At 37.7% G+C, this 27,115-nt stretch overlaps 1 protein-coding gene across 1 annotated transcript in view; it reads right to left on the reverse strand.

Annotated features, from left to right (window-relative positions):
* GRIN2B (glutamate ionotropic receptor NMDA type subunit 2B) overlaps positions 1–27,115 on the reverse strand; it is a 222,320-nt gene that overhangs the window by 122,294 nt on the left and 72,911 nt on the right. Inside the window, exon 2 of the mRNA XM_088141546.1 lies at positions 3,984–4,582. Within this exon, the coding sequence (XP_087997672.1) occupies positions 3,984–4,582 (599 nt within the window). The remainder of the gene's footprint in view (positions 1–3,983; positions 4,583–27,115) is intronic.

Here is a 27,115-nt window from a genome sequence, read left to right on the forward strand (position 1 = left end):
TTAGTCAAACTGTGAACCTATATACAATAAGGGATTTATTGAGGCTAGAAAGATGTTACCAACTGGACTTACGCTCAGGTCATATTCTACACTGTGCACTTCCAATATTTGCACTGATCTTCTAATGACCAGGAAACACTTTTTCTCAAAATGTAACTTTCAGGGTACACACTGAGCTGGTCTCTTGTTAAACCAGCTTTTTAAGTGAAAATGCACTGGAAAAGAATGGAGAGAGATTTTAGAAATATGCAAGGAGCCATAGCAACACAGCAACTTCTATTTTTATATCATGAAATATAGTAAAAACATCAGTGGGGGCAGCAAGGAATGTCAGTTAATAAAATGAAAAACAGGCCTGTGCGTTCTTTCAAGAATCAAATTATTTTACAGGATCTTGACACAAAATTATCAGCAGCTATTTACTTAAGTGGCATGGTTATTTACTGTTTTCACTTTATTATTCTGATGTTGTGGGCCAATTATTTGTCCTCACACATCAACAAGCTCACTGGATCTGATAAGCATTTTGCTTACTGAAAGGGAGGTGTTACACTTTATTTAAAGGGAGTCCTCTGGTGTAAACTGTTCAGTGCTCATAGGAGATACATGGGTTCACTTCTTAAAAGTCAGATGGACAAAATGGAAGAGTACCAGCTGCATGCACAATGCACAAACAAGTGTAAACTATATGCAACATTATTAAAAGTACAAGACCTGATTCAAGTATACAACTCAGAAGATTTGGAAAGACAAATAAAGTTGCAAATATTTGAAAGAAAGGCATTAGTAGATTTTGAGAAGGAAATAGGTTTCTTTGCAGCAGCATTGCTGGATTTGAGAGATCCAAACCCAGTGCCTTGTGGCCTGTCTCTGCCCACCTCCTTCTTTCTCTTCCCTCCCTTTTATTTCCCTGATCCCATTCTTGCCCACCACCACATTGCACTATCTCACCTCCTTTCCTGGCCTCTTGCCACTCCTGTTGTTGCCACTGCTACAGACCTTTTCTTCCTCCCTTCCTCCCTCACCAGTTGGCAAAAGAAACATTATGATATGATAATATCATATCATTATGATAGGCAGCCAGAAGCTGCAGTTGTATTCATAGCTGCAGCTTCTGGCTCATTATACTGGTGCTTCTTTTGCCTGATAACACTAAAGGCCTTTGGGTCCAGCCTAATGATGTCATTCTCTCCATGAAATGATCTAGGACCTGGAAAGAAAGAAGGTGGGTGGCAAAATAGATCAGCAGGAGATCTCAGGCTGAAATGGGAAAGGAAGAGAGAAAGCCAAGCACCTCAGGTCGTTGCAGAAGGAATCACATGGTGGTACAAGCAGTATGAAGCAGCAGCAACAACAGCAAACAAACTTGCACCGATGCTTTTTTTTATAAAAAAAAAACTCAACGTTGTTCTTAAAAATTATTGTAGCACTTCAGACTATTTCAAATATTACTATAATTGGGCATGTGGAAGTATTAGTTTATTAAAGGAAGAGGGCAGACATGACAGCAGTAGCCCTGTTTTCCAAAGCAACTCTAAATAGGACTAGCTCTTTGCAGTGCCCGCAGCTCATGGACAACTGTAAACTGAGAATTAAAATAAGAATTGGTAAGTAACTATAGAAACTAGAATAAGATGTATCTCAAAACTGTGCTTCTTTTTCATTCTACGGCCACTGTCTCAGTCAGGAACGCCATAAATCTAGTTCCATGCACTGATCGGCAGCGGTCCTGCTCTCCTGCCCTCATTTAAAGCATATGAATAGGGGCTGCTGCTCAAAAGAAAAAGATCTGACTGGATACATTTTGAAATCTTTAAACAAGTCTGAAACAGACTGGATTATGGTCTTTGGAGGAATCACAAGTTTTTTCCTGTAGAAAACTGTTCGTTATGGGAACCACAGATTTTCCCAGCAGCTAAGCAGCACTATTTTTTCTATGGGAAGGAGCTTATGGTTGTAAACCATGACATGATGATATTACATGACGTTCATATCATCACATAAAGGCAGCGCATAAACATTGCTCCTTTAGCACCTTCCTTTCCTCATCATCTTGTCAGCAGTCCTCCACAATTATTAAAGGGGGCAGAAAAAAGGTCCCCTCGTGGAAATACTTTATGAATAACAGTTTCATTTAACACTTATAACCTCCTGCTTACATACAGGAGTTATAAATGGACGCTTCTTGCTTGTGGTTGCTAATCTGTAAAAGAGACAGAATCTCACATATAGCTATGAGTATAATGAGTTTATAATGATGTCTGAAATGTCTTGCTTTGGCAGTTTCAGAGCTTCAGCTCTCTCTTGAATCAGAAATGAAAGCATGGCTGCCTTCAAAAGTAGCAGCCCCACATTTTCTGCTCTGATCTTTCCCATATACATGAGGAATCACAAAATATCAGATGTGTCAGCACTATATTGTCAGCCTCTCATTTCACTGACTGCTACTTATAAGTCCAGGGAAACCTGTAACCTATAAAACCTGTAAAACCTGTAACCTTAGAAAAAAAAACCCTTAAAACTGTGATTGCAGCCCCATTTTTCCATTGCACACACTGAATGTTTATGTGCAGACACCAAGTTTTTCTACGAAAAATAAAAACATGAAGAATGGAAACTGTGTACAAAAGAATCAACAATACTTCTCACAGAACAAATCCAAAGGGTCCTGTGAATAAGGGGTTCTGGATCAATTCCAGTATATATATTTCACAGATCACAATATAACTTCTACTTTCATGAAAGAAAACACAATCTGTCTTATTTGTACTACACAGTAATAAAATATTCCAGTAGGAAGGTGATTCTGTAAATAGGTGAACACTGGCTTTTATTTCTAGCTTAATATTTTAAAATTTAAGGCCATAATCCTTAACACACGTTTATGGATATGCATCTCACTGAAATCAGAATCTGGAGTTTAACTTCTTACAGATGCTTTCGTGTAACTTCATCCCACAGAGCTGCTGTAATATTTAAAGGTCATAGTTATATGGCTGAGGTCCAATTGCTCAGGTCCTTAAATACCCAATAGAGTTCTGTGAGGTTATGTCTACTAAAGGTAGACTGTAGCAAAAAACTGTTTCTCCTATGTGCTACCCTCAAGAGGCAGCTAGAAGCTGGCTTGACAAAACACCAGCCAGATTCAATGGCTGAACCCATGTTCCAAATAAATGGTGCTGACCGCTGCATAGGCTCCTTTTCCTTGAACTTCACTAAATGGAATTAATCTACCATTCATCCCAGCATGTAGACTTTTGCTTCTCACTTGTGAGTTAGAAAAAGATCTTGTCTTTCTTGGCACTGTTTACACTAATTGTACACCAAACATATATAATAACATATCCCAATGTTAGATGTGCTAACTACCACATCTGTAGGCTGCTTTTTCATACTGGCCTGTGACATTTCTCTGTGCCAGTCCTGTTCCTAATCCCTTCTCCTATTGACCTCATTATTCTTGATGTTTTTCTTTCTTAATCTAACTCTTATCTGTCTTATGATATCTGCATCTTGCTCTTATATGCCTGGTATAACAGTTTTCCTTCCCAGCAGTCTAGCAGCTTTTTACTCTGTAGCCATGTTCCTCTACTTATCCTATCTTGCCAAAAATTTACTGTTCCTACAAGTGGTATTTACAGGTCCACCAGTTTTTTAAAAATACTTATTTCAAGAACCTCCTTGATAAATATTTCCACTGGTTATACTTCACATCTCACAGAAGGCCCCGAGAATAGTGCTGCCAGAACAGCAGCATAGTTTTCAACATTAGAATTATATAATTGTTATCAACCCCCTATCATCAAGAAGTTCATATTCATGCACCTGTTCCTTATTCCCAAGCAAATATCTAAATTAGTCTTGCACTGGCTCAGAATCATATACAAGAGGGAAAAAACAACTCCAACACATATTTTTAATGCCTTTTAATGATGATCAGAATTTGTGAGCAACCAATATATTATTATATTTATTTCCCTTACCTATTTAACATGTTAGATTGGTAGATCCTCTTGTCTTGTGTATTGTAGCAGCTACTCTTGGGCTCAGGAATAAAGCTATGCTCAGATAGCATATCAGAGGCGGCCGTGGTTATTATGGCTATTCCATCTTTCACTCTGTCACGAAGACCATAGTCCCACTCATCATATGACACAGAGATGAGTCCAGTGGGAAATTCAGAGGGGACTGTGTCTGTATCTCCAGCCACCAAACTGGGCACAATCCATGTATAATCATACCCAGTCAGACCAACGGAGTTAGCCACCTCAAAGATATAGGTGGCCTCTTCCTTAGTACAGTAAAGTAAGATGACAGGACTCTGGAGTTTCTTGAGCTGATTCTGGATCTTTGAATCTCCATCATCCAGAGACATGTCCAGCAAAAGTACCTCTTCTAGCTCCCAGCCCACAAAGCTGTTCTCAATAGTGCTGCGGATCTTGTTGACAAAATCCTGGTAGCCAGGAAAGTAAGTAGTGACAATGGAGAAGATGTACCAGTCATACTCTTCCATGATGTTGAGCATAACAGAAGCTTGTTGTTCTATCGATGGGCCAAACTGGAAGAACATGGATGATTCATCCTGTTAGAGGAGAAAAGAAGAGGAAGCAAAAGTCAAAAAGAGAATGTAATAAAAATTTTGGATAGCTTTGCTGAGATATACAGAGAAGAGAGAAGCTAACTTGTACTGATTTGCTTTGCATTTAAATACATGGCTTATGATTACATATAATTATGCATGCACAATCATAAATTTTTGGTTAATTATCTTTAAAACCTGCAATCACATTGGGAGAGATACAATAAACTCTTGGTACAGCAGGCTTCCCAGAAAGTACATAGTCAACAACCAACTTCTCTTCCTCAAGCCCAGTTCAACATGTATTAAAATGTCTCTAGTATGGAAAAAAAGTATTGCAGGAAAAAATATCAGCTCAGAATAAGACAACTTTTATTCTCCTTGGGAAGTAAGCAGCAACAAATGTAGGGGAAAATTCTACTCTGACTGGTTTGCACATTTTGTTTAGACTAAAACACATGTTAATGGATTAAATGATGGGGATCAGAAAGATTCTAGATCTTTGTTATTTGTGATAACGAATAAAACAATTTATTTTGCACATTTTAAAAGCAGATGTATATTCTTCCTCAAATCAATGAGCTGCTGTTAAAGTATAAGAATCAGTATTAAGACTGTTTTCTCTCTAAAGAGGTTTGCAGAGCCATACACACTTTTATTTATTTATTAATTAGAACATTTCTAGATTATGAAGCATGTGAGCTAAATAGATCAGTAAACATATTAGGAATTTTTCATTAATAGGAATTAATTATTGAGAATTTAGAAGGATTTTATATATGATCAATACTGTTACACTATATAGGACAAAAGCTGCATTAATGTAAAATCAGATAATCTGTTCTATTATTCCAGAGTCAGTGAACACATCCAAGCATATTCCCTGCGGTACTAAAATCTCTATACTGTACATCTTCTTCAACCCTTCTGGTTTGAGAAGCTTCAGGTGGCCTTTGCATACTCACACAACAAGTGAGTGTAGTCAAAGGAAACAATCAGTTATAATTTATCAATCAACCAATTATCATATCCAGGCTAGTATTCCAAAAGAAAAGAGAGGAGTATTTCAAGGAAAACTCATTGATAGGTTAAAAACGGACAGATGGTTTTTATTTCAGATTCTAATTGTTTGCATGTAGAATGGTTTTTCCCTTACCCAGAATAACAGCATGACAAGGGGCATTGTAGTTCTTCCACAGACCCCTCCAGCTGCTGATAGACAATAACAAGTGCACCTTTTTCTGCTGAAAATTTTGTCAGGCTTTTCTCTTTTTTTCCTGGAAAACCTGGAAAAATCCTGAGCCAACCCAAATTATAAGCAATCAAGATTTGTTGATGATAGACAGACTATATCCTAGGCCAAAGAGAGAAACTAAATGAGATGAAATAATTTTCCAAGTTCTGCAAAAGAAGCCTATCTTTCAATTTAGAATACCATTGCAAATGTGGATGGGGGTGCTAAATCAAGTACTCAGAGAACCACTTCATCATCTCCTCTGTCCATTAATTGTACTAAAAAAAGTCACAGTTACCAAGCTTTGGATCAGGGTAAAGAATGGAACTGTAATGATTTGAAGATAGATTTTGAAAATATGTTGCTACTGAAAATTGTTTTTCAAACCACATATTTTATCAGAATATTTATTTCCTGTATGTTTGAATAATTGGATTTTTTTTCCAGTTATTATCAGATTCATTGAAACATCAACATACAGGCTACATTTTGAAACTTGGAATGCAAAATTTGTAGTGATATCCTAAGCAATTTTTGATTCAGTAATTATAAGCATTTGGCACTCATTCAATAGAACTGTCAGCTTTATAATTTAGCTAAAGCTACTATAGAAATACCAGGACTGAAAATTATTTAATTTCAAGATGTCACAAAACATACAAAACCAATAATGGAGGGGGGATTGAAAACACACACGCACCCCTATATTTTGATAGAAAAAAGTTGGAAATTATTGCATCTAATGAATAAGATTAAACAATATTTACAGGTTTGTGTAATCTCCCCAGCAGCAAGCATTCTTTTCTTGTTAATTTAATGTATTAAGTTGAAAATGTTAAAGAAATTGTATATTCTTTAGATCAAAGTTTCTGTATTCATTCAGAGAAGTTTCAGCGGTTCTCAATAACAGGAATAATGATACTTTGGAGGGAGAATTCTGCTCCTTATGAACACTATGATGGTTCATCAGATGTTGCTGCTTCAGAGACATATCACCACTGCCACTAAACAGACAAATCAATTATAAATTACCCAATTTTTGAAAATTGGTCAGCGACTTGTTAAAAGCTGCAGCAGCAGAAATTGGAGAAAATGCACATATGTGATAGGATATCAACATCACAGCCCTAATATGTATGTACATATACTGATATATACAATAAATCCCCGCAAAGCTCCCCTCAAATCAATGATACAAACTAGCATTATCTCATGTTTCCATTATTTTATCCATTTATTAAAATGGAGAATATAAGAATCTTGACAAAACTCTCCTTTCTTTTTGAATTTACAGTTCTTCATATCTTCTTTCAACTGATCTACATGGGAAATGTTGTGGGCAAATCCACAGGACAAGTAGTTGCTATAGAGTTTCTGCAGTTTTGACTGTTATCATAACATCAGCAAGAAGTTACTTCAGTTCAAACAAAAGAGCTAGGGTTGTTCAAACCAATCTATCTTAGTACCTGGCAGTATGCTTTAACAAAATCAGCAAAATCAGTTATTACAAGAATGAGATGTACTAAAGTAAATTATTACATTGCAAGGAAAAGTGCTTTTCCAGAAATTAAATTGAACGGAAATCCTAATACTTCATTATTTTAAATTAGCAATAAAAACATGTTGATGACCTACAATGCTTTGAAGTTTATCAGTATGTTACCCTTTTTTCAGTTACAATAGCTGTTAAAAATGAAGATATATATAAATAGGTATAGCACCGCAACAGTCATTAAAGATTAGATTAGGGCTTTGTAGCAAATGCCAGAAATAATTGGTTCATTTTTATAGGCTAAAGTGAGATAACTATATACTTTCAGTATAATTTACAAGGCAACTACATGTAGTCCTCAACTTACAACTATTCGTTCAACGGTTCGAAGTTACGATGGCACTGAACAAATGGACTTACGACCGGTCCCTGAAGTTACGGCCATTGCAACACCCTCAGAATCATATAATCAAAATTCAGGCACTTGGCAGTTCGCCTGCACTTATGATCGCACCCACCTATCTCCCCCCAACTATGCCCTTTTGGCCCCCTGCACTCTGCAGCCCCTGCCGCCCTAGCTGACCTTCACCATCTTCTTGCTCCCGCTGCTGACCAAGCATGCCCGGTCTGGCCCTTTGTGAGGTAGCTGCTGGCCGCACAAGGCTTTCTTCCCAAGGTCATGCATGGCGGTTTCCTTGCGAGACCTGGGGAAGATGGCCTCACGTGGCCAGCAGCTGCCTTGTGAAGGGCCAGTATGGGCACACCTCATCAGCGGGAGCAAGAAGACACTGAAGGTCAGCTGGGGTGGCGGAACACAGGGCGGTAGGGGCCTTGGAGTGCAAGGTGGCAAGGGCAACTGCAGCTGGGACTGGGCTGGAGCAGCTGGGGCTTCCATGGGCAAGCAGCTTTGCATTGTGCTTCCCAGGGCTGGGTTTCACGTGGCACAAAGGGTCTTCTTGGCGTACCACATCTCTAGGGCTGCAAAAAGCAAAAAGCTGTGGCACGCCAGAAAGCCAGAAACTCCCTGTGCTGCTGGGCTGGGTTTTGCATGGCACCAAGGGGCTTCCTGGCAGATCACAGCTCTGGGGCTAGAAAAAGCAAAACTCCCCAGATCTGCAGAACACCAGGAAGCCCCTTTCTGCCATGCTGCTGGCCTGGGCTTGTGGCGCAAGGGGGCTTCCTGGTATACTGTGGCTCTGGGGCTTTTTGCTGAGGTTGGGCTTCACATGGTGCAAAGGGGCTTCCTTTTGGGCTTCCAAAAGGGCCTTTCTTCCAGACTGGCCCAGCAGCATGGCACAAGGGGACTTCCTAGCATGCCCCAGTTCTGGGGCTTTTTGCTTTTTGCAAACCTAGAGCTGTGGCGTGCCAAGAAATCCCTTTGTGCCATGTGAAGTCTTCCAGGCCTCCCCCATCCTCCTGCGGCATCCCCATGCTTCTTACCTGGGACTGTCACCTCTTCCCACTTAATGACCCGCACCTCTTGGGGTTGCAGCAGCCATGGGACTGCCTGGAATTGCTGTTGCTAAGCGATGCCATCATATGACATCACACTTAACCACCGCATCGCTTAGCGGTGGAAATTTCAGTCCCAATTGTGGTCGTAAGTTGAGGACTCCCTGTTTATCTTAAGACCCCATTATAGCATACAAATACTATTGAATAGATGGAATAATCAGAACACTGAAACAACTCCAATTTTAAAAACATATATTTTGCAGATGGACAAAGTTCAAACACTGCCATTCTAATATATAGATACTTCTAAAGGAGACTCCAGCATTGCTAACCTAATCTAACCCTAAACAATTTGAAGTTATATTTGAATGAAATGTATGGTACTGTAATATTTATAAAGCTTAATATACTACACCTATTTCACCACTGTATTTTTGTTTTTGCTACATCTGCTGTGTGTTAAGGTTATAAATAAATTAACACACTCCAGCAGTGAAATTAAGGAGCGCATTCATATTTATATTTCATCACTGGTGTACTGATGGAAGTAATGCTATCACTATATGTTTTGCCCTTAATTGGTAGTTATTTGCTCTGAGCTATAGCTAAAGATCCATCCCTAATTTATTGCAGTTCTAATTGTTTCAACTGTACTGCTTGAAAGATTAGCAGTTTAAAATACTTGGTTTATGTTCTCCAGGCAAAAAGACTTAATGCTGTTTTCAAAATCCCTATCCCTGATATTCAGTGAAAAAGAACATGAAATTTCAGAGCAAAAGCGACAAAAAGGAAAATTTTCTCATGTTGATTTTCACTGAAGAGATAGGCTTGAAAATAACTCTGTTGAATTTAATGTGGAATTCAAATAATGCTGTATACAATGTTTGAAAATGTAACTCTAGCTATAGAATTCCAGACTGAAAAAATGTTAAAGGAATATGATACACAGGCATGAGTGCCATTAAATTCATTAAATTCAGTTGAGGTATTTTTGAATGGATTGCAGTGTTAACTTGTTTTCTTCAGATCTTACAGGTTTCTTTTGAAACAAGCTGTAAATTAATCTCACGTTGGAAAGCTTAGAACACCAATGTATGGCCCTAAAACAGGTAGGCAGGTAAATTTAACTCTTTCTTTTTGACCAGCATGGATCCTAAGATAGCATCTCATGGCCATATTAAATTTCAGCTAAGTTTGGAGAGATATTCTGATCTTGGAGGGGGAATCTCCCTTTCCTTACTCTGCACAGATGGTTCTTTCTAACACTGGTAATATTTCAAAGAGGGTGTAAAGAGGCTGGACAAGAGACATTAGGGGGAAGGGGAAGCTGGATTTACTGAATCCAAGAATCTTTGGAGCTTGAGTCAGGTCCTCAATTCTTGGAAATATTTAAAATAGTTTGAGAACGGGTCTAAAAATATTTTCTTTGGTTGGAAGCAAGCAACAGGAATGAAAATAATTTCTTTCAAAAAGAAAGAAAGGGCATAATGAAAAAGACAGAATATACCCTTTTCTTTAGATTTTTTATCTCACCTTTATTATTTTTTTATAAACAACTCAAGGTGGCAAATATACAGTACTCCTTCCTCCTCCTATTTTCCCCACAACAACTGTGAGCACATTCACTGAATAAAAATATGGTAGTTGGATACATTTTGGTTCAGATTTTTAATTTATTATTTATTAGATGTTTATCCCACCTTTATTTTGGGCAAATCAGGGCAGTATAAATACCAAATGCTCCTATTTTCCCCACAACTGCCCTGTGAGGTAGGGTCACTGAGAGAGAGTGAGTGCATGACCAAAATCATGCAGCAAGGTTTCATCCCTAAGGGAGGACTAGAACTCACATCCCCCTGATTTCCAGCCCAAAACCTTAGCCACCACACTAAACTGGCTCTCAAATTTCTTTTACTGTGATGTTTCATGTATTTCTTTAATAAACAAATAATAAAGTTAAATTTGGATTTTCATATACTACTTCACACACCAGAATGAAGGCACAATGAGACTATGAATAAAATAATAAAGGACCACGACTTTATAAAAAGAACCTGAAAGAAGCTGGACTTTTTTTCCAGACAAATGAAACATTCTATAAAATATAGGCCTCTTAACTATAAGGTGAAATTTAGGAGGATGAAATAAGCCTCCAAGTGTTAGGTCCACGTTTTTCTTCTCCTGTTCATCTTCCAAGAAGTGCCAAGCAAACACGTCACTGAACAGCCCAGCTGGGCAGCCTTAGAAGGAAAGCAAGCTGCCACCGTCCAAGAGACGCTCCCTTCCCATTGACAATTAAAAGAAGTGGCTTGATCAGTGACACCCCACAGTTAAGATGCTCACTGATGTAACCTATGATTAATTCTCACTCAGCCAACAATGAAGCCAATGTATTGGAAAATTATATAAGCCAAATTATACATTAAGGGTAGTTTCTAAGTATAGCATTTAGATAAACCAAAATAACTGTAAAAACCTCCCCCCAATTTTTTAACTCAGTCCCAACAGTTTATTACTTTATGCTGAAAAAGTGCCTGCTCAAGGAGTATGTCTGGTGCTTTGGCAAAAAGGCTGCTGAAGGCTGACAAGAGTGCCCTTTAAAAGAGACTACTGCTGCTTCCTAACCGGCTTGACAAAGAGATGATGGGCTACCTCTGGCCCTTTCCCACCTCTCCCTGTTTCTCCTGTATTTCCCTTATCAGGGTGTGACACAAAGGAAATGCGGGCAAGATGGAATTTCAGACCTGCTATGTATTTGACAGAAATGGAGAGAGAGAGATCTGGACCTAATTTTTGAACTTCTCTTGACACACTACCAAAATGGCACAGCAATGAGATTTTTTTTTTGTTTCAGTAATTTTCAAAATATAAACATTATTTTAATTATAGAAAATGTGAGGTTTATGTAATTCAGATTCAGTTCAGATTTTTACATTATAATATACAAGTTTAAAGTAATGTATACAGTCCAAAGCTAATACAATGGCAGTAATAGCAGAGTCTCTTTCAGATGCAGAAGCATGGCTAAGTTGAACAATTTCCTCATCACTGTCTGCAAGCATCCAATCAACTATTAGGCCCAGAGTTATGTCTCATCTATTCTTCCCTGCTGTGGGCAGTGTATCTCCTACTGCTGGTGCTTCAGAAGAACAGCAAAATATTTCACAAATTCCTCAAAAGTCTGAAGCAGATTCACTGCCATATCCTTTCCCTCCATAATCTAAAAAGCTCTCTCATTCTGAATTTTTAATCAGCATTCTTAGCTCAGAGGAGTTGAGAAAGCTGTGGATCCAAATTATCCAGTGTGTTAGCCAAGTGAAATATGTTTCTATTCTGAAAAAGCTCTTGTGAAATGATTATTGCTAACTTAGCAAATATCCTGCTTGTTCCAATCATTATTCTCCTTTGTAGGTTACAGAACATCTACATGATGGGAAAAGGTCAGACAGAATTTTGGTTAAAGATGTCACCAGTGCATAGATAATACCTGGCTAGTGGCTTTATCTTCATTGGATGAATGTAAGACTGTGGCAGATCTGAATCAAATATCAAATGGATGGGTGTTATAATGAACTGGATGAGAGTATATGAAGTGAGATTCAATTCAGACAAGAAGGAGATACTGATTGTTGAATGCTATTCATCCTGAAACTAAAGACATGGTGTAATAAATGCTACAAAATAAAATATTTTTTTCAGTTAAAAGGGTGCCATAGGGAAGATGGCCAGGAACTATTTTCCACTACCACAGAAAATAGAACCAGAAATATTGAGTAAAAGTTGCAGCTACCAGATTTCAGTTAAATATAAGGAAAAAACTTCCTGATGGTAAGATCTTTACAACTGTGAAATAGCATATCTCTGGAGGTTGCAGGTTTTCCATCTCTGGAGGTTTTTTAAGGAGAGGCTGGAGAGCTACTTCATAGAGAGTTTAATTGGTTTTCCTGGACATTGCCAAATGTTGAACTACTAGACGATACTCGTGGTCCCTTCCAACAAGTTGATAGTTCTGTGAACCATGAAAATAAAGTCCAAAGTAGATATACCAGGGCTGTGCAAAGTATTTGAAAGAGGAGAATGTAGCAGCTCTCTTCAAAGAGCTAAAACAGCTATTTCCTTTGTGAAGTTTACACAGCTGCTGCAAAAGCTATCTACTGTTACATTGGTACGTATGTGCATGCAAAGATAATACTTCTCTGGGACCAGCAAAGTGAAGAGTTGTTGCACAGACCTAATATGTACTGATGTTTTAATGTTTATATATTATCTTTATGCACTGTTTATCACCACCACCTTCTTCTATGGGAAAAGAGAGATACAGAATCATTTTAATTTAAAATATACTAGTCAACACAGAATAATTAGTAGCATTATTGAGAAGCAAACTATGGATCTCATAAAGAAGTGAGGTACAGCTCTGAATCACAAAAAATGCTTTTTGCATTTGAGTATTATTCTGTAAGAAGTTTAACTGCCCGCTCCCAGTGTGATAACTCATCAGTTCATTTATCTATATTCATATTTCTAGAGGTCTCCCCTCATCAGGTTAAAAAGGTTTGGTTAAATATATCTTCCACATGCTGCTGCCCTGCAGAACTTTTCTGCCTCCTCGAGTGGGAACTTTTACTTCATACACAACCCAGCAGCCATTTTCCAAAGAGAGCAAAGAACAGTGTTTTTCTTTTTTCTTTTTTTCAGTAATACCCCTTGGCTGGTTTTTCAAACTGTCTTACAATCTAGCACTAAAAATAGTAGAAAGGCTATGAAAAATGTAAGCCTTAATTTTCCCAATTTAAGAAACAGAAAAGCATCACAAGAAATCTTCCCTCTATTTTGGTATACAAATTAATTTATTTGACAATGAAATCCTGTGGAGGTTCAAAGAGTTATGGAATTTTATACTTAAACTGTGTATTGTAACAAAACTGATTAACTAGGCATTTGATAGCCATTGATTAGACTAGCCTATAGCAAGTGTCCTTTACTTTTTGTTTGCTGTAAAAAAAATAAGTTAAGTTTATTTGTTTAAATTTATTATAGCCACTCAACTCCCATGGACTGTGGGCAGCGCACACACCCCTCCCCCCAAAAGTCTATAAAAACAGATAAACCCTAAAACCACACAGACAGCCCAGACTAAAACAATTTTAAAATGACACAAATCACACAAATCACCCCAAAAAATACAACCACCGCAGGCTTGGGACCAAAGCCAGGTTTTGAGAGCTTTCCGGAACCCTAGGAGAGAGCGTTCTGTCCTTATCCCTGGGGAGATGCTGTTCCAGAGGGTGGGGGTGGCAACAGAGAAGGCATGCTTCCTCGATCCCACAAGATGACAACATTTAATAGAGGGAACTTGGAATGCACCCACTATGCCAGAATGCACCCACTCGGGCAGGCAGAAATGATTGTAGGTAAAACATAGTTTTGAAGGACTGAGGCGTATGATGGTGTAAAATAATAAGGGAAACAATGTTTCCTTCAGGTCATCTTTTAGAAACTGCAATATTCAGAAGCTTTACTACCTTGTTTCCTAAAACCTGGCAAGACGTGAGATAGGGATGTTTCTTTACATCATTATCTTGTAAGGACCTTGTCTGGGTTAGCATTCAGAAACGTTTTGCTTTTTATTTTATTTAAATAATTATATATTTACACTGCATTTCTAAACACACTTTCTGAAGAGTAACTGCTACTGAACTTAGACACCATCATGATTAGCAAATATTACATTAGTGTGAGTAATGAAGTGTAACCATATTCTACACAGTGGAATGTCATGGAATGTTATATTCCGGAGACCATGTATATGCTGTCTGCATTTATACAGTGGGGCAAAAAAGTATTTAGTCAGCCACCAATTGTGCAAGTTCTCCCACTTAAAAAGATGAGAGAGGCCTGTCATTTTCATCATAGGTATACCTCAACTATGAGAGACAAAATGGGGGGAAAATCCAGAAAATCACATTGTCTGATTTTTAAAGAATTTATTTGCAAATCATGGTGGAAAATAAGTATTTGGTCAATATCAAAAGTTCATCTCAATACTTTGTTATATATCCTTTGTTGGCAATGACAGAGGTCAAACCTTTTCTGTAAGTCTTCACAAGGTTTTCACACACTGTTGCTGGTATTTTGGCCCATTCCTCCATGCAGATCTCCTCTAGAGCAGTGATGTTTTGGGGCTGTCGCTGGGCAACACGGACTTTCAACTCCCTCCAAAGGTTTTCCATGGGGTTGAGATCTGGAGACTGGCTAGGCCACTCCAGGACCTTGAAATGCTTCTTACCAAGCCACTCCTTTGTTGCCCGGGCGGTGTGTTTGGGATCATTGTCATGCTGAAAGACCCAGCCATGTTTCATCTTCAATGCCCTTGCTGATGGAAGGAGGTGTTCACTCAAAATCTCACGATACATGGCCCCATTCATTCTTTCCTTTACACGGATCAGTCGTCCTGGTCCCTTTGCAGAAAAACAGCCCCAAAGCATGATATTTCCACCCCCATGCTTCACAGTAGGTATGGTGTTCTTTGGATGCAACTCAGCATTCTCTCTCCTCCAAACACAGCGAGTTGAGTTTAGACCAAAACGTTCTACTTTGGTTTCATCTGACCATATGACATTCTCCCAATCCTCTTCTGGATCATCCAAATGCTCTCTAGCAAACTTCAGACGGACCCAGACATGTACTGGCTTAAGCAGGGGGACACATCTGGCACTGCAGGATTTGAGTCCCTGGCGGCATAGTGTGTTACTGATGGTAGCCTTTGTTACTTTGGTCCCAGCTCTCTGCAGGTCATTCACTAGGTCCCCCCATGTGGTTCTGGGATTTTTGCTCACCGTTCTTGTGATCATTTTGACCCCACAGGGTGAGATCTTGCATGGAGCCCCAGATCAAGGGAGATTATCAGTGGTCTTGTATGTCTTCCATTTTCTAATTATTGCTCCCACAGTTGATTTCTTCACACCAAGCTGCTTGCCTATTGCTGATTCAGTCTTCCCAGCCTGGTGCAGGTCTACAATTTTGTTTCTGGTGTCCTTCGACAGCTCTTTGGTCTTGGCCATAGTGGAGTTTCGAGTGTGACTGTTTGAGGTTGTGGACAGGTGTCTTTTATACTGATAACAAGGTCAAACAGGTGCCATTACTACAGGTAACAAGTGGAGGACAGAGGAGCCTCTTAAAGAAGTAGTTACAGGTCTGTGAGAGCCAGACATCTTGCTTGTTTGTAGGTGACCAAATACTTATTTTCCACCATGATTTGCAAATAAATTCTTTAAAAATCAGACAATGTGATTTTCTGGATTTTTCCCCCCATTTTGTCTCTCATAGTTGAGGTATACCTATGATGAAAATTACAGGTCTCTCTCATCTTTTTAAGTGGGAGAACTTGCACAATTGGTGGCTGACTAAATACTTTTTTGCCCCACTGTATTTATATACAGTAATCATTTCCAAATTAACTATACTTTAATCAAATGTCTCGTTGACTTGTTATTATAGCTCAGAGTGAGAAGAAAGCTTCAAAATGTTTCAAAACATATTTTAATTTGTTGTTCAGTCATTTAGTCACTCCTGACTCTTCATGCCCCAATGGACATCATTTTGCCAGAACTGTTTGTCAGAAATAGATCTTTAGATATCTATTTTTTTTTTCAGAACTTGAAATATTTTAGTTTTATTTCAAAACAGAAACATGTAGCAGCTGATAGATATGACAAATTATATAGCCTAAATAATGAATCTCATTGAAATCAATGACATAAGCAAGTCATAAATAATTTAAATCCCACTGCTTTCAGTGGGTCCCAGATTATGGTTTAAACTGGCCTGTCTATATGATGCTTAATCCTGTAAAACTTAGAAATGTCAGAGGTCAAATCTTTCATGCAGGTTTTTTTTTTTTAAAGAAACTTCTACTGTTAACCCCAGACAAATAAACAAATTATTAAAAACAAACAAACTGAGAAATAAGTGAAGAAAAGCTGAAAAAAATAAAAAAATAAAAATGGAAGCAGACTAATCCTCTGATACAGCATTATGAGTGTCTTAATTGCATAGCTATAGAAAAAATATAGAGAGATAGAAATAACCCTACAACTGAACAACTGAACAATGAGGAATAACAATGATGGTTTAGGTCCATACATAGTATTTCTAATGTTTGGTATGGTTTTTGCTACTATTAATAAAAGAAAGACAGATTATGTAAACATAAATTGGATTCATCTCCATGAATTAGAAATCAAGTATTTCAATTGCATTGGGTTATACACTGAACAATAAACAAACTCAGAAAATAGGATTCATTCTGAAATCATGCATCTATGATTCAGTGTTCAGCTAAAAAATCCTCCTCTAGCTAGCTAGACAGAACAATACCTTATAAAATGAATATCTGACTAATAAAAGGTTTCAAATTAGTTTTCCCTCTTCTGATGTCATGCCCAATCCAAGGACAGCAGGGAAATAGTTCATCCAAATCCAGTTATTTTATTGCTTGCACCATATAGACAGAATCTTGCCAGACTAAATCTGTACCACTGCAACTAGTGGATATACCCTGGGAGATTCTAAGGAGTGGCTATCCTAAACCTCTTACGCTTCCCATACTCCAGCTCTGAACTACGTTGTCTTTTGTCTCCCTGTCCTTCCTGGAATGCACCCCCTCCTTCCTAATAACCTTGCTCTCTCCTGCAATCCACCACATCTAATTAACTAAAGAGGTCAGTATTTCGTTAATATGCTTTCAATAATCTAAAGAGGGCAGGAAAAAAAGAATTGTGAGTTTGGTCCAGATTCCCCCCATCCCATCTAGCCCCTTCTATACAAGACATGGAAATTACTGGAGTCATCTGGGAAGAGTCACTGTTTCATTCAGAATTCTGTCAAATGCCAAGTTTCTGATCAGATAGCTATACAAAAGCATGAGACCATCCAAGGAATTTCTTTTCTCCTTGTCTAGAAAAAGTGGAGACTAATAATCAATCTATAAGAAAGCAAGCATAAGGTTTTTCAACACCCAGTTATCAGATCTTATCTATTCAAAGAGGTGAGGGGTTTATTTATTTAGATGTGTCACTAATATCAATTGAAATCATATTCATCCATCGTCCATTCTTAATATGATTTGTGGGCTGTTACATAGCACTCATAGAACAGTTCGAATGCCTCATATTTATACAAAATGGTCCCTGCATTTCTAGTTCCAGCTGAAATTTGTTTCCTTAGCAACCACTCACAAACTGTGGATCTGTTCCCATAAGCTCAGCAGAGCTAGCAACAGCAAGAAGATGGCAATTCATACTTCCTCCAGTATCATCATGAGTATGGTTTACTGCTACTCATTTTCTCTCTCAGATCTGAGAGGACAATCAAGTAAAAAAAAAGATGTCTTAAAAATTAGGGATCTTATTAGCTTTTAATATAAAGAAGCCTGCTCAGAGAACTGATCTCATTCAAGCTAACTTATCCAAAATGTTCTTTGCACAAAAAAAAAAAAAAAAGTTATTTGGAGGGACTTACGAAAAGTAAATTATAAAGATAAAAAGACATTAATATTCAGAAGGTCTGGATAAAACAGGTTCTGAAGCCTGTAAAGAGTCTTTTACATTTCAGTTCCTTTAAAAGAATTTTGCTATGTGTTGCAGAACAGGAAGATCACAAGGAGCATGGAAGAGGAGTGCTCCACTTGACATATCATTTTCAGCATAGAAATTGTTTGGTCAACTACCTCAAAGTAAATGAAAATTGACTATCCAGCTTTCTCCATCCAAGAAGGTGGAGGAAGGATCACAAAGAGCTATAATTATGCAAGGTCCTTGCAGAAAGCATCAATGCTAGTAAAAATTATGCTTACTATATCATTTCACATATAGACTTATATGCCTCACAAATGTTTCAAACCAAAATATCTGAAATCCTTTCACAGGATATATAGTATGTATAACCTCTGTTATCACAGAGGATATAAGAAATCTGTAGCTATCTAGATGTTATGCACTATAACTCTCAGCATCCCTCATCAGTGATCATGCAAACTGGGCTGCTGGAAATTGCCTTTCATAATCAGGAGAAGCATGAAATTTCCCATTTTATAATTTTTTTTTTTAAGCTTTGGGATAAATGAAAACACAGAAAGTGTGTTATCAGCATTTTGTGATATTTCCAGGCAGAGATATAACTGGTATTGTCTGAGATTCACAATGCATACAAGCAAACATATATTGGAGCTCACTTTTGATGTCCTTTATGGATGATAAGTACACAAAGAACTGTACTACTCTACAACTGCTGTGTTATCAGTGTACCCTCCAGCAAAGCTTTTTCCAACTAGTTAGTGGTTTGCTTGTTCTAACACGGTCTACAAGAGGATAATAAAGAAATATGCTGTTGTTATGTATGTTTGTAGGCAGTTTGAAGGAAGCAGATTATTTTGATCCATCTCAAACTGACTTTAGAATGGATTATGGGATTATCATTGTTTGGAGACTGACAGAGTGAGTGTGACTCTGTTTGTTCTATTTGGCCTTTCACATGGGCACACAGTGGCATGCCCATCACTGCCCAGACCTCTGCATTCTGGACCAGCTATAGCTTCCAGATGGTCCTCAAGGAAGCCCCATGTAGACCACATTGCAGTAGTCCATTTGTAAGGTGACTAGGGCATTAGTGATCATCTGGAGAGCCTCCCAATCTAGGAATGGGTGCAATTGTTGGTTCTCTTCCTATATCCAACTGGTGTCCCTTCAAGACAATTGTTCCTCAAAACAGAAGCTGTTGTATGATGATCCTTGGGGTTTCATTCTGTCACTCAATACCTACCATATTATTCAATACCTACAGAAACATCTGTACAAGATTAGTAGCAAATCTGCTGCTGGATACCATCACTATACTGATGATACCCAAATGTATTTCTGTGTAGTATCTTAAGGTTAAATGTGCCTGTATTCAGTAAGGGATTGGTTAAGGAAAATACATGGGGAAGGGTCACAACTACAGGAAGCAGCCAATCTACCTATTCTAGATGGTATTACAACTCCCCAGAAGGAGCAGGTATAGAGTTTAGATATACACATGGATCTGGATTTCTGCGTCGTATCCCATACTCAACTAATGGCAGGAACACTTTCTATCAGCTTTGGATAACACCAACTGCATTCTGTCCTGGAAGAAAATGTATTTTAAATAAAAGTGCACATGGTAGTAATCTTCAGACCTAGATGTCATAACGTAACGTATATGTTTGTATCTGTTCCAGAATTATCAATTAGAAAACAGCCAGATTGGTCTCTGGAATGACTCTGGAAGAATATATTACGCTAACCCTGAAAGCGCTATATGATTATTAAGTTGTTTCTGCGCAATATATAAATGCTAGGAATGTGCAGAAATCCAGATTTATGGTGCAAAATATGATTCGAAGCACAGATGGGTGCATACATAGCACCTGTTGGGAATCCTGAAAACACATGCATCTTTTTCTGGGCTCACATAGCTACCTTCCCATAGCAGATGTGCAATCCTGGGGAAAGGTACATTTGGTTTAAGGTGTCCTGGCAACTGCCATACGTATGTTCATTCACTTTTCACATCACATGTTGCCTTTGAATCCAGACCTCTGCATAGTCCTGCAAAAAGCTGGTTATTATCTTTAAAGCCATTCACAGCTTGAGCCCAGTATAGTTCAGAAAATGTCTTCTATATGATCCACCTTACTCATTCAGGCTTTCTGGATAGTTGCTATGGGCTCATCTTGCAGCAACTTAGGATCAAGCCTCCTCTACAGCCATCCCAGGTCACTGCAATGGGCTCCTTGCTTAGCTGTGAGGATGAAATCCTTGTGATTATGCCTTTAAAAGACATAATTTGAACAGGCAGACTAAAATGTAAAAACCAGAATTAAAACAATGAAAATGTCTCTTTTATGTTACTTCTGATTCTAATTACTTGTAAATTGCATTCTAGGTGTTAATATAAAGACATATCACTTAAAATAAGCATTCATCTACCCAATATGTAAAATGTCTGAGGCAACTATAAAATTCTCCTAGAGTCACGCTTTGTGCAGAAAGTTTCAGGTTCAATTCTTAGCATCCCCCAATAGAACTAGTTAAAATTCATGCCTCAAATCTCGAATAACAGCTACTCATCACTCTTCCATTAGCCAGGGTTAAGCAGATGAATAGTAGATGAAGATTTAAGTAGAAAGTAGATGGTTAAGTAGTCTGAATAAGTAGAAGATACCTTCTATGTTCTTAATTTATAGCAGATCAAATGGCTATATGATGTGGACAGGAAAACTGTTGTTATGAAATTTATATGCTGTCCCCCTTCCAACGACCCTGAACAGTTACAATGAAAAACATTAAAAACAAGAAAAAATATGATAGACAAAAATGAAGAGTATAGATGGCAAGAATAACAATAACAACAACAACAAGCTGACTGGAACAAAAAGAAACAAACACACAAAATACAAATACAAAGCTAACATAATAAGCCCTTACAGTCCTACTAAAATACAATGATTAACTTTGAAATTTAAGAAACTCTATTAAGGCTTCAATCAATCATTTTTCTTTTTATTCTTTACTTTCTTCTCTCCCCCCACCCCTTCTTCTTCCTCCTTCTCCATCCAGATTTAGAATGTTCCCTTTTGAATATAACCACCCGACTTCAGCTGCAACTTTTTTCTTAAGAATGATGCATGTAAAGAGAAAAAATAGATCAGTAGCATATGTGGAACAAGATTTCTAACACAGACATTGAGCAGCAGGAACATTTGCCTTGGTTGCCAAGTGCAGGGAGAGTAGCATTGAGAATAAAAGGACTTGGAAGAATAAAACCCAAGGAGATGCTTGTAAGGTTTTGAAACAGATCCTTTGCAGGCTCAAAAAAGAATCCCCAAACATCTTGTTTTCTGCATCTCCCATTGCCCACTCTCTTTCTTACACACATTCTGGCACAATGGCAAAGTGGGGTGTAGGTAGAAGCAACAGCAGGAGATACAGCTACTGAGAATGAAACAGGCTATTCAGGCAGAAGGTCTCCACAGTTTGAGCTCTCAACAAAGGAAGATAAATATAAGAAGAGAAAGAAAGTGTTCGAGGGTACTTTGGATATACAGAAACCAAGGGCTAGCTGAACCACAGAGAATCCATGTTTGAACAGAATGTAACCTCTTTGCAGACTGGCCCAGCAAATAACCTTTTCTAGTGATTATGATGGATACTCAGCTTAATGAACCATATGATGAATATTCAAGTCTAATGAAGCACATGCTGTCCATCTGAACACACAAGTGCATGGAAAGTGCAGCAGCATGCTAAATGGACTAAAACAATGATATGCCAAAAAACAGGGAAAGATCAAAGTATGACCGATGGATTAAAAAAAAAGAGAGTTGGGACCTGAGCATCTGTAATCAAGAACTGTCCAAGAACAGTTAGACACCTCCCCAAATTGTCTTTTAAATTATAAGATTCTTCCATCACAACACTGATGAAAGCCAGCTGGTCAGAGCCCATTACTTTTAGTTTATAAAGTAGGAAACAGTTATCTATGTATGTGCAGTATTTTGCTTGCTGCTTGCTGCCAGCTACTTCTCTTGTTAACTTTCCTGCACTATTTTCTATCTTTCTGGAATGAAGGAATTATAAGACAACATTTGCCATTTATCTGATTACTACTTTAGATAACCTCTCTGCTTACATTAGTTAGGAAAATCATGTTGACCAGTGACATGTACCTCTAATGCTGAAATTGAGAAATGTACTAAAGGAATAACTGATACAAGCTGTGATTCAACAAACATATGCAATTCTTGTACTCTGTTGCTTTCTATGGTGATTGCATCCACTGGGAACAAAGATCCTGAGAGACTGAGAAAAAGTTCTGTATTTTCCCCCTCCTAAGAAAAAGTGCTGTATCTGGCATTTCACATCCTCTAAGGCAATTTGTGCTGATCGTTCAATGTTTTCTCATATTATGTTAATGGTCACTTATCATATTTATTATCTCCAATATTCTTCATGACATGATGGTACAATATGTAATGGACATTACTGCTGTTAGATAGATTCACAACTAGTGTAAGCAACTCAACTGGTACCCATTAATACCTTTGCACTGACAGAGGCCTCATGTGGAGTAGCACAGGACACAGTTGAATGTCCTGTGCTGGTCAACATTTTTATAGATAACTTGGATAAAACTAGAGATGACACAAAGCTTGAAGAAACTGCTAATTCCTCAGACAACATGGTTCTGCCAGCGGGCTTGGGGACCCCAGGTTGATATGGAGCCAATCAAGTGGTTGATTTGATTGTGTTTGTAGCCACCATAGGGGTGGGGGGATTGCTGGGCTTTTTGTGTTGTGGATTTTAATTCTCTAAGCCACCCAGAGTCACTGTGTGAGAGTTGGGCGGCCATATGAGCTTGTTTAATAATAAATAAATAATAACTATGGGATCCAGAGGCCACATGTTTTGAGAGGCTGATAGCCATAGAGATGGGGTGATGACACAAAGTGGACAGGTTTCTATTTTATATGTGGGTGGGCTAGGGTTTTCTAATGAAGTAATGTTATATTCTCTTGAGAAAATCTTTATTTTGCTGAGGAAAAATAAAATGAGGACCTGTAGCTATGTATTTACTGGGTTGTCGTCCCCACAGCATGTTTTTAAAAATAAAAAAGGATTCTGCCGTTGAAACCTAGTATATTATTGGTGCTGAGCCCTTTGCTAGTAGCTCCTTAGCTGTCAGTCTTTTAGCCCTCAACACTAGCCTTCAGTATTTTAAGGATTGTTTTAAATGTCTAAGAAAATATAGTAAGTGATTTTGGATTTAACTGCAGGAAAATCTGTCCTGGGAAAGTTTTGCTTCTGAAAATAAACACCAGATAAGACTGAGCTTTGAAGGTTAACTAAAGAACCAGAATGCAATTAAAGGAAAATATATCTTTTAACACAATGGGGGAGTATCACTCTTTCAAAGAAGAATTGTTAGCTGTTTGGAATCAGTGTGTCCAGGAACTATTTCTGAAATTGGGATTAACAGAAGTTGTAGAAGAAGAAAAGTTTTCATTGGATAAAATAAAAGTTGAGGATGACTTGAATAAAGACTTTAAAATGGACTTTAAAGAAATACCAGATTATAAGAGAGATATGGAAGATATGGAAAAAGATGCTGTGGATCTAAGATGGATGCAAAGTTGCTTGATTCTGAGAATGATATGGAGGCAGAAGCTGTAATGGATTAGAAGAGTGACTCTGAGAGTTACCCTGTTTTGGTCCCACAGAACAGAAACACCAAATCTTTTCTGAAAACAGACAGGAAGAGAATGATAAGAGATTACTGTAATCTGGGGTTTTATTTGGAGAAGAGACTGAAGACCAAGCCTTTCAAAAAGAAGAGGAAGGAATTCAAAGTGGACTTATCAGATCAGGGTTAAATTATCTAAGTTTTGATCTTGGATTGTTAATATTTGTTGATCTTGGATCTTTTTCTGACCAGGACTGTAAGATGATTTGTACCTGTAAACCTGTAATTTATTTGGTTTAGTTTAAAATATATATGTTATTATTATTGGTCTTTTGTATGCTTAAGGGAAGAGATCTTTTAGGTTTTACTTTTTAGAACAAAAATAGAAGTTAAAATGCAAAATAGACTTATTTGTTTAAGCTTAAAATATATAGTTTATTATCACTGGTACTCTTAATGCTTTTGCTGATTATATTGATTGTTGAATTTTTTTTATAATTTGGTTATTGTTTAGGGATGAGAAGGGGGTTGAAGAGGGCTTTTTCAGTAATATTAGAGAAGGTGTTAAGTTACTGTTAATGCGTATACTTGTTTGGAGGGAGGGGGAAGTCATCTTTTATATTTCTTTCTTTCTCTTCTTTCTTTCTTTCCTTTTTTCCTTTCTGTTTGTAAGTCTTTTAGTTTTGTATTAGTTTATATATATATAAACTTTAATAAAAATATTATTTAAAAAAAAACACTAGCCTTCAGTGCACCACTGAACACAAACATATATGAGTCAGCCAGCAGATTGTATATACCTTGAAGGAAAGCTGGATTTTCCCTAATAATTTACCTTTGAAATAAGAGCATCATACTAGAATAATATGAACTATATTTTATTTTATTTAAATTTAAAATGCAAATCCAATTTAAATTCAACTGATTTTTCTTTTGTACTGACCCCATCCACTTCTCCTGTCTACTTTTGAAGTGCCAATGGATGTATGCCATCCAAGGGCCACTACAGCCCCTGACTATAGCTTCTGGGTTCACATGCGTGTATAATCCCCAATTTGTATGTGTGGTGCATGCATATATGTATATTTTGGGAATATTTGTGTGTGAGTATATACACAAATTGAGTTCAAAACCTAGTAATCTTAGGCAGTCTAAGTGTTGAATGGTTCTACTACATCCATCAAGGAAAGGAAAGGGGAGTGGGAAAATGGGAAATACTGATATGGGTTATAAAACCATTGTCTGGCCTCATTCACTGGGCAGAGAAAGAGGCAGTTCATTACCTCCCACAGCAGGATCCAAATAAACAGCGTAATTTGCTTTAGAAAGGGTCAAAAGAAACAGTTCTTATGTGAAGGGGGGGAAAAAAACAAGATGTTCCCTTCTCAGCAGGGTTCAGTTAAGCAAATCAAATTATCACCTAACACTTTACTTGAACAAGTCAAGTTTTTGAAGTTCCAATCTGTGCCATGGGACTATGTCTACCAGCATTTTCATTCAATATCATGTGTGTACACACTCACCCGAGCCTTGCCTATTTTGGATTTAATGTAATGTAAAATATGCAAAAATAGGCTATACAGTGCTTTTTTTGCTTTAATTATATGCACTATAATACCACTGGACAATGGATGAAGAATGTATACTGCATTTTAAAGTTCAATAGAGACATGTTTTGACTAGAAATTGGGCATGAAATGTTTCATAGTATTGTCGAAGGCTTTCACAGCCGGCATACGATGGCTGGTGTGGGTCTTCCGGGCTGTGTGGCCGTGTTCTGGAAGTTTTGTTTCCTAACGTTTTGCCAGCACCTGTGACCGGCATCTTCAGAGTGCAGGAGCACAGACAGGAGCAGTTCTCTCTGTGCCCCAAACTGCTCCTGTCTGTGCTCCTGCACTCTGAAGATGCCGGTCACAGGTGCTGGCAAAACGTTAGGAAACAAAACTTCCAGAACACGGCCACACAGCCCGGAAGACCCACACCAGCCACTGTTTCATAGTACTTTAAGTTTTTAATATATATTACTCATATGATATTTTAGATTTGTTTCATTATCCAAGATTTGTTGGTTATCCTTATTTTATTATTTAAATTATTAAATTATTTTATTATTATTATTATTATTACCTTTACTGTCTGTTTTTCTATATCCTTGTAAACTTGCATTTGTATTATACTTATTTTCTCCTTGAAAACTGTAATACATAAACGGTAAGAGTAATTAAATAAAATGGAAAAAATAAAAAACAAAGAATGTATATTATAGCAAAATATGGGGGTTGTAATTTGATTCACTTGGATTCTTGAAACTTATATTAACTCCATTATGCAGTTACTAGAGTGGGATTTATTGTATGCATAATTTCATTGCCATGTCCACTACGAATATTTCCCTGTGATTCAGGTCAGGTTGAAACTATTGAACATGTTCTTTTGTCCTGCCACTTTTATACAGAACCCCAAAGTGCTCTAATTACCCCACTCCTGAGCAAAAAAATAGAATTCACCAGCCTTCTACTAACCCTCTGCCTAAAAGGATGAGGCCTGACAAATTTTAGGCTACTTAGCAAAGGGACCTGGGTTTATAAGAAAATAAATACAGGTGCATTATACACAAAGAATACTTCTATTTACATTGCAGTTTGAATCCTTTTTTTGCCTTCAGTGGAAGAACCATAAAAACTAGCAATGTGAATGCTCTTCAATTTTTGGTGGGAAATTACAGGAAATATATGTTGAAGCTTAAATACAGCTATAACTAAAAATCCCCTAATCCTCTCCTAAACATGCAGAAAACACACTGAAAATTCCACCTCTATTGTCCCTCAGCCACTGGAAAAAAACCTGCGATCTCTAGCCAATGCCAATTCATGGGTATTCTAATATACATTAAATACACATTAACACATTCATTATTTATCTATCATTCTTCTGGATTGCCTGCCAGGAATTAGCTTGGAAGATAAAATTTAACAATTGGTTCACGTTTATTGGTTCAAGCCCTGCCTCAAAGGACTGTTTCGGAATGTGACGCTGCGGACTCCTATTCAGCCCTTTGGACATTTGTGTATGGTAATCTTTGAGATTCAGT

The sequence above is a fragment of the Python bivittatus genome, unplaced genomic scaffold (assembly GCF_059951505.1).
Source record: "Python bivittatus isolate LINGU-HERP-01145 unplaced genomic scaffold, Pbiv_v1 ctg000330_np1212, whole genome shotgun sequence".
Classification (NCBI taxonomy): domain Eukaryota; kingdom Metazoa; phylum Chordata; class Lepidosauria; order Squamata; family Pythonidae; genus Python; species Python bivittatus.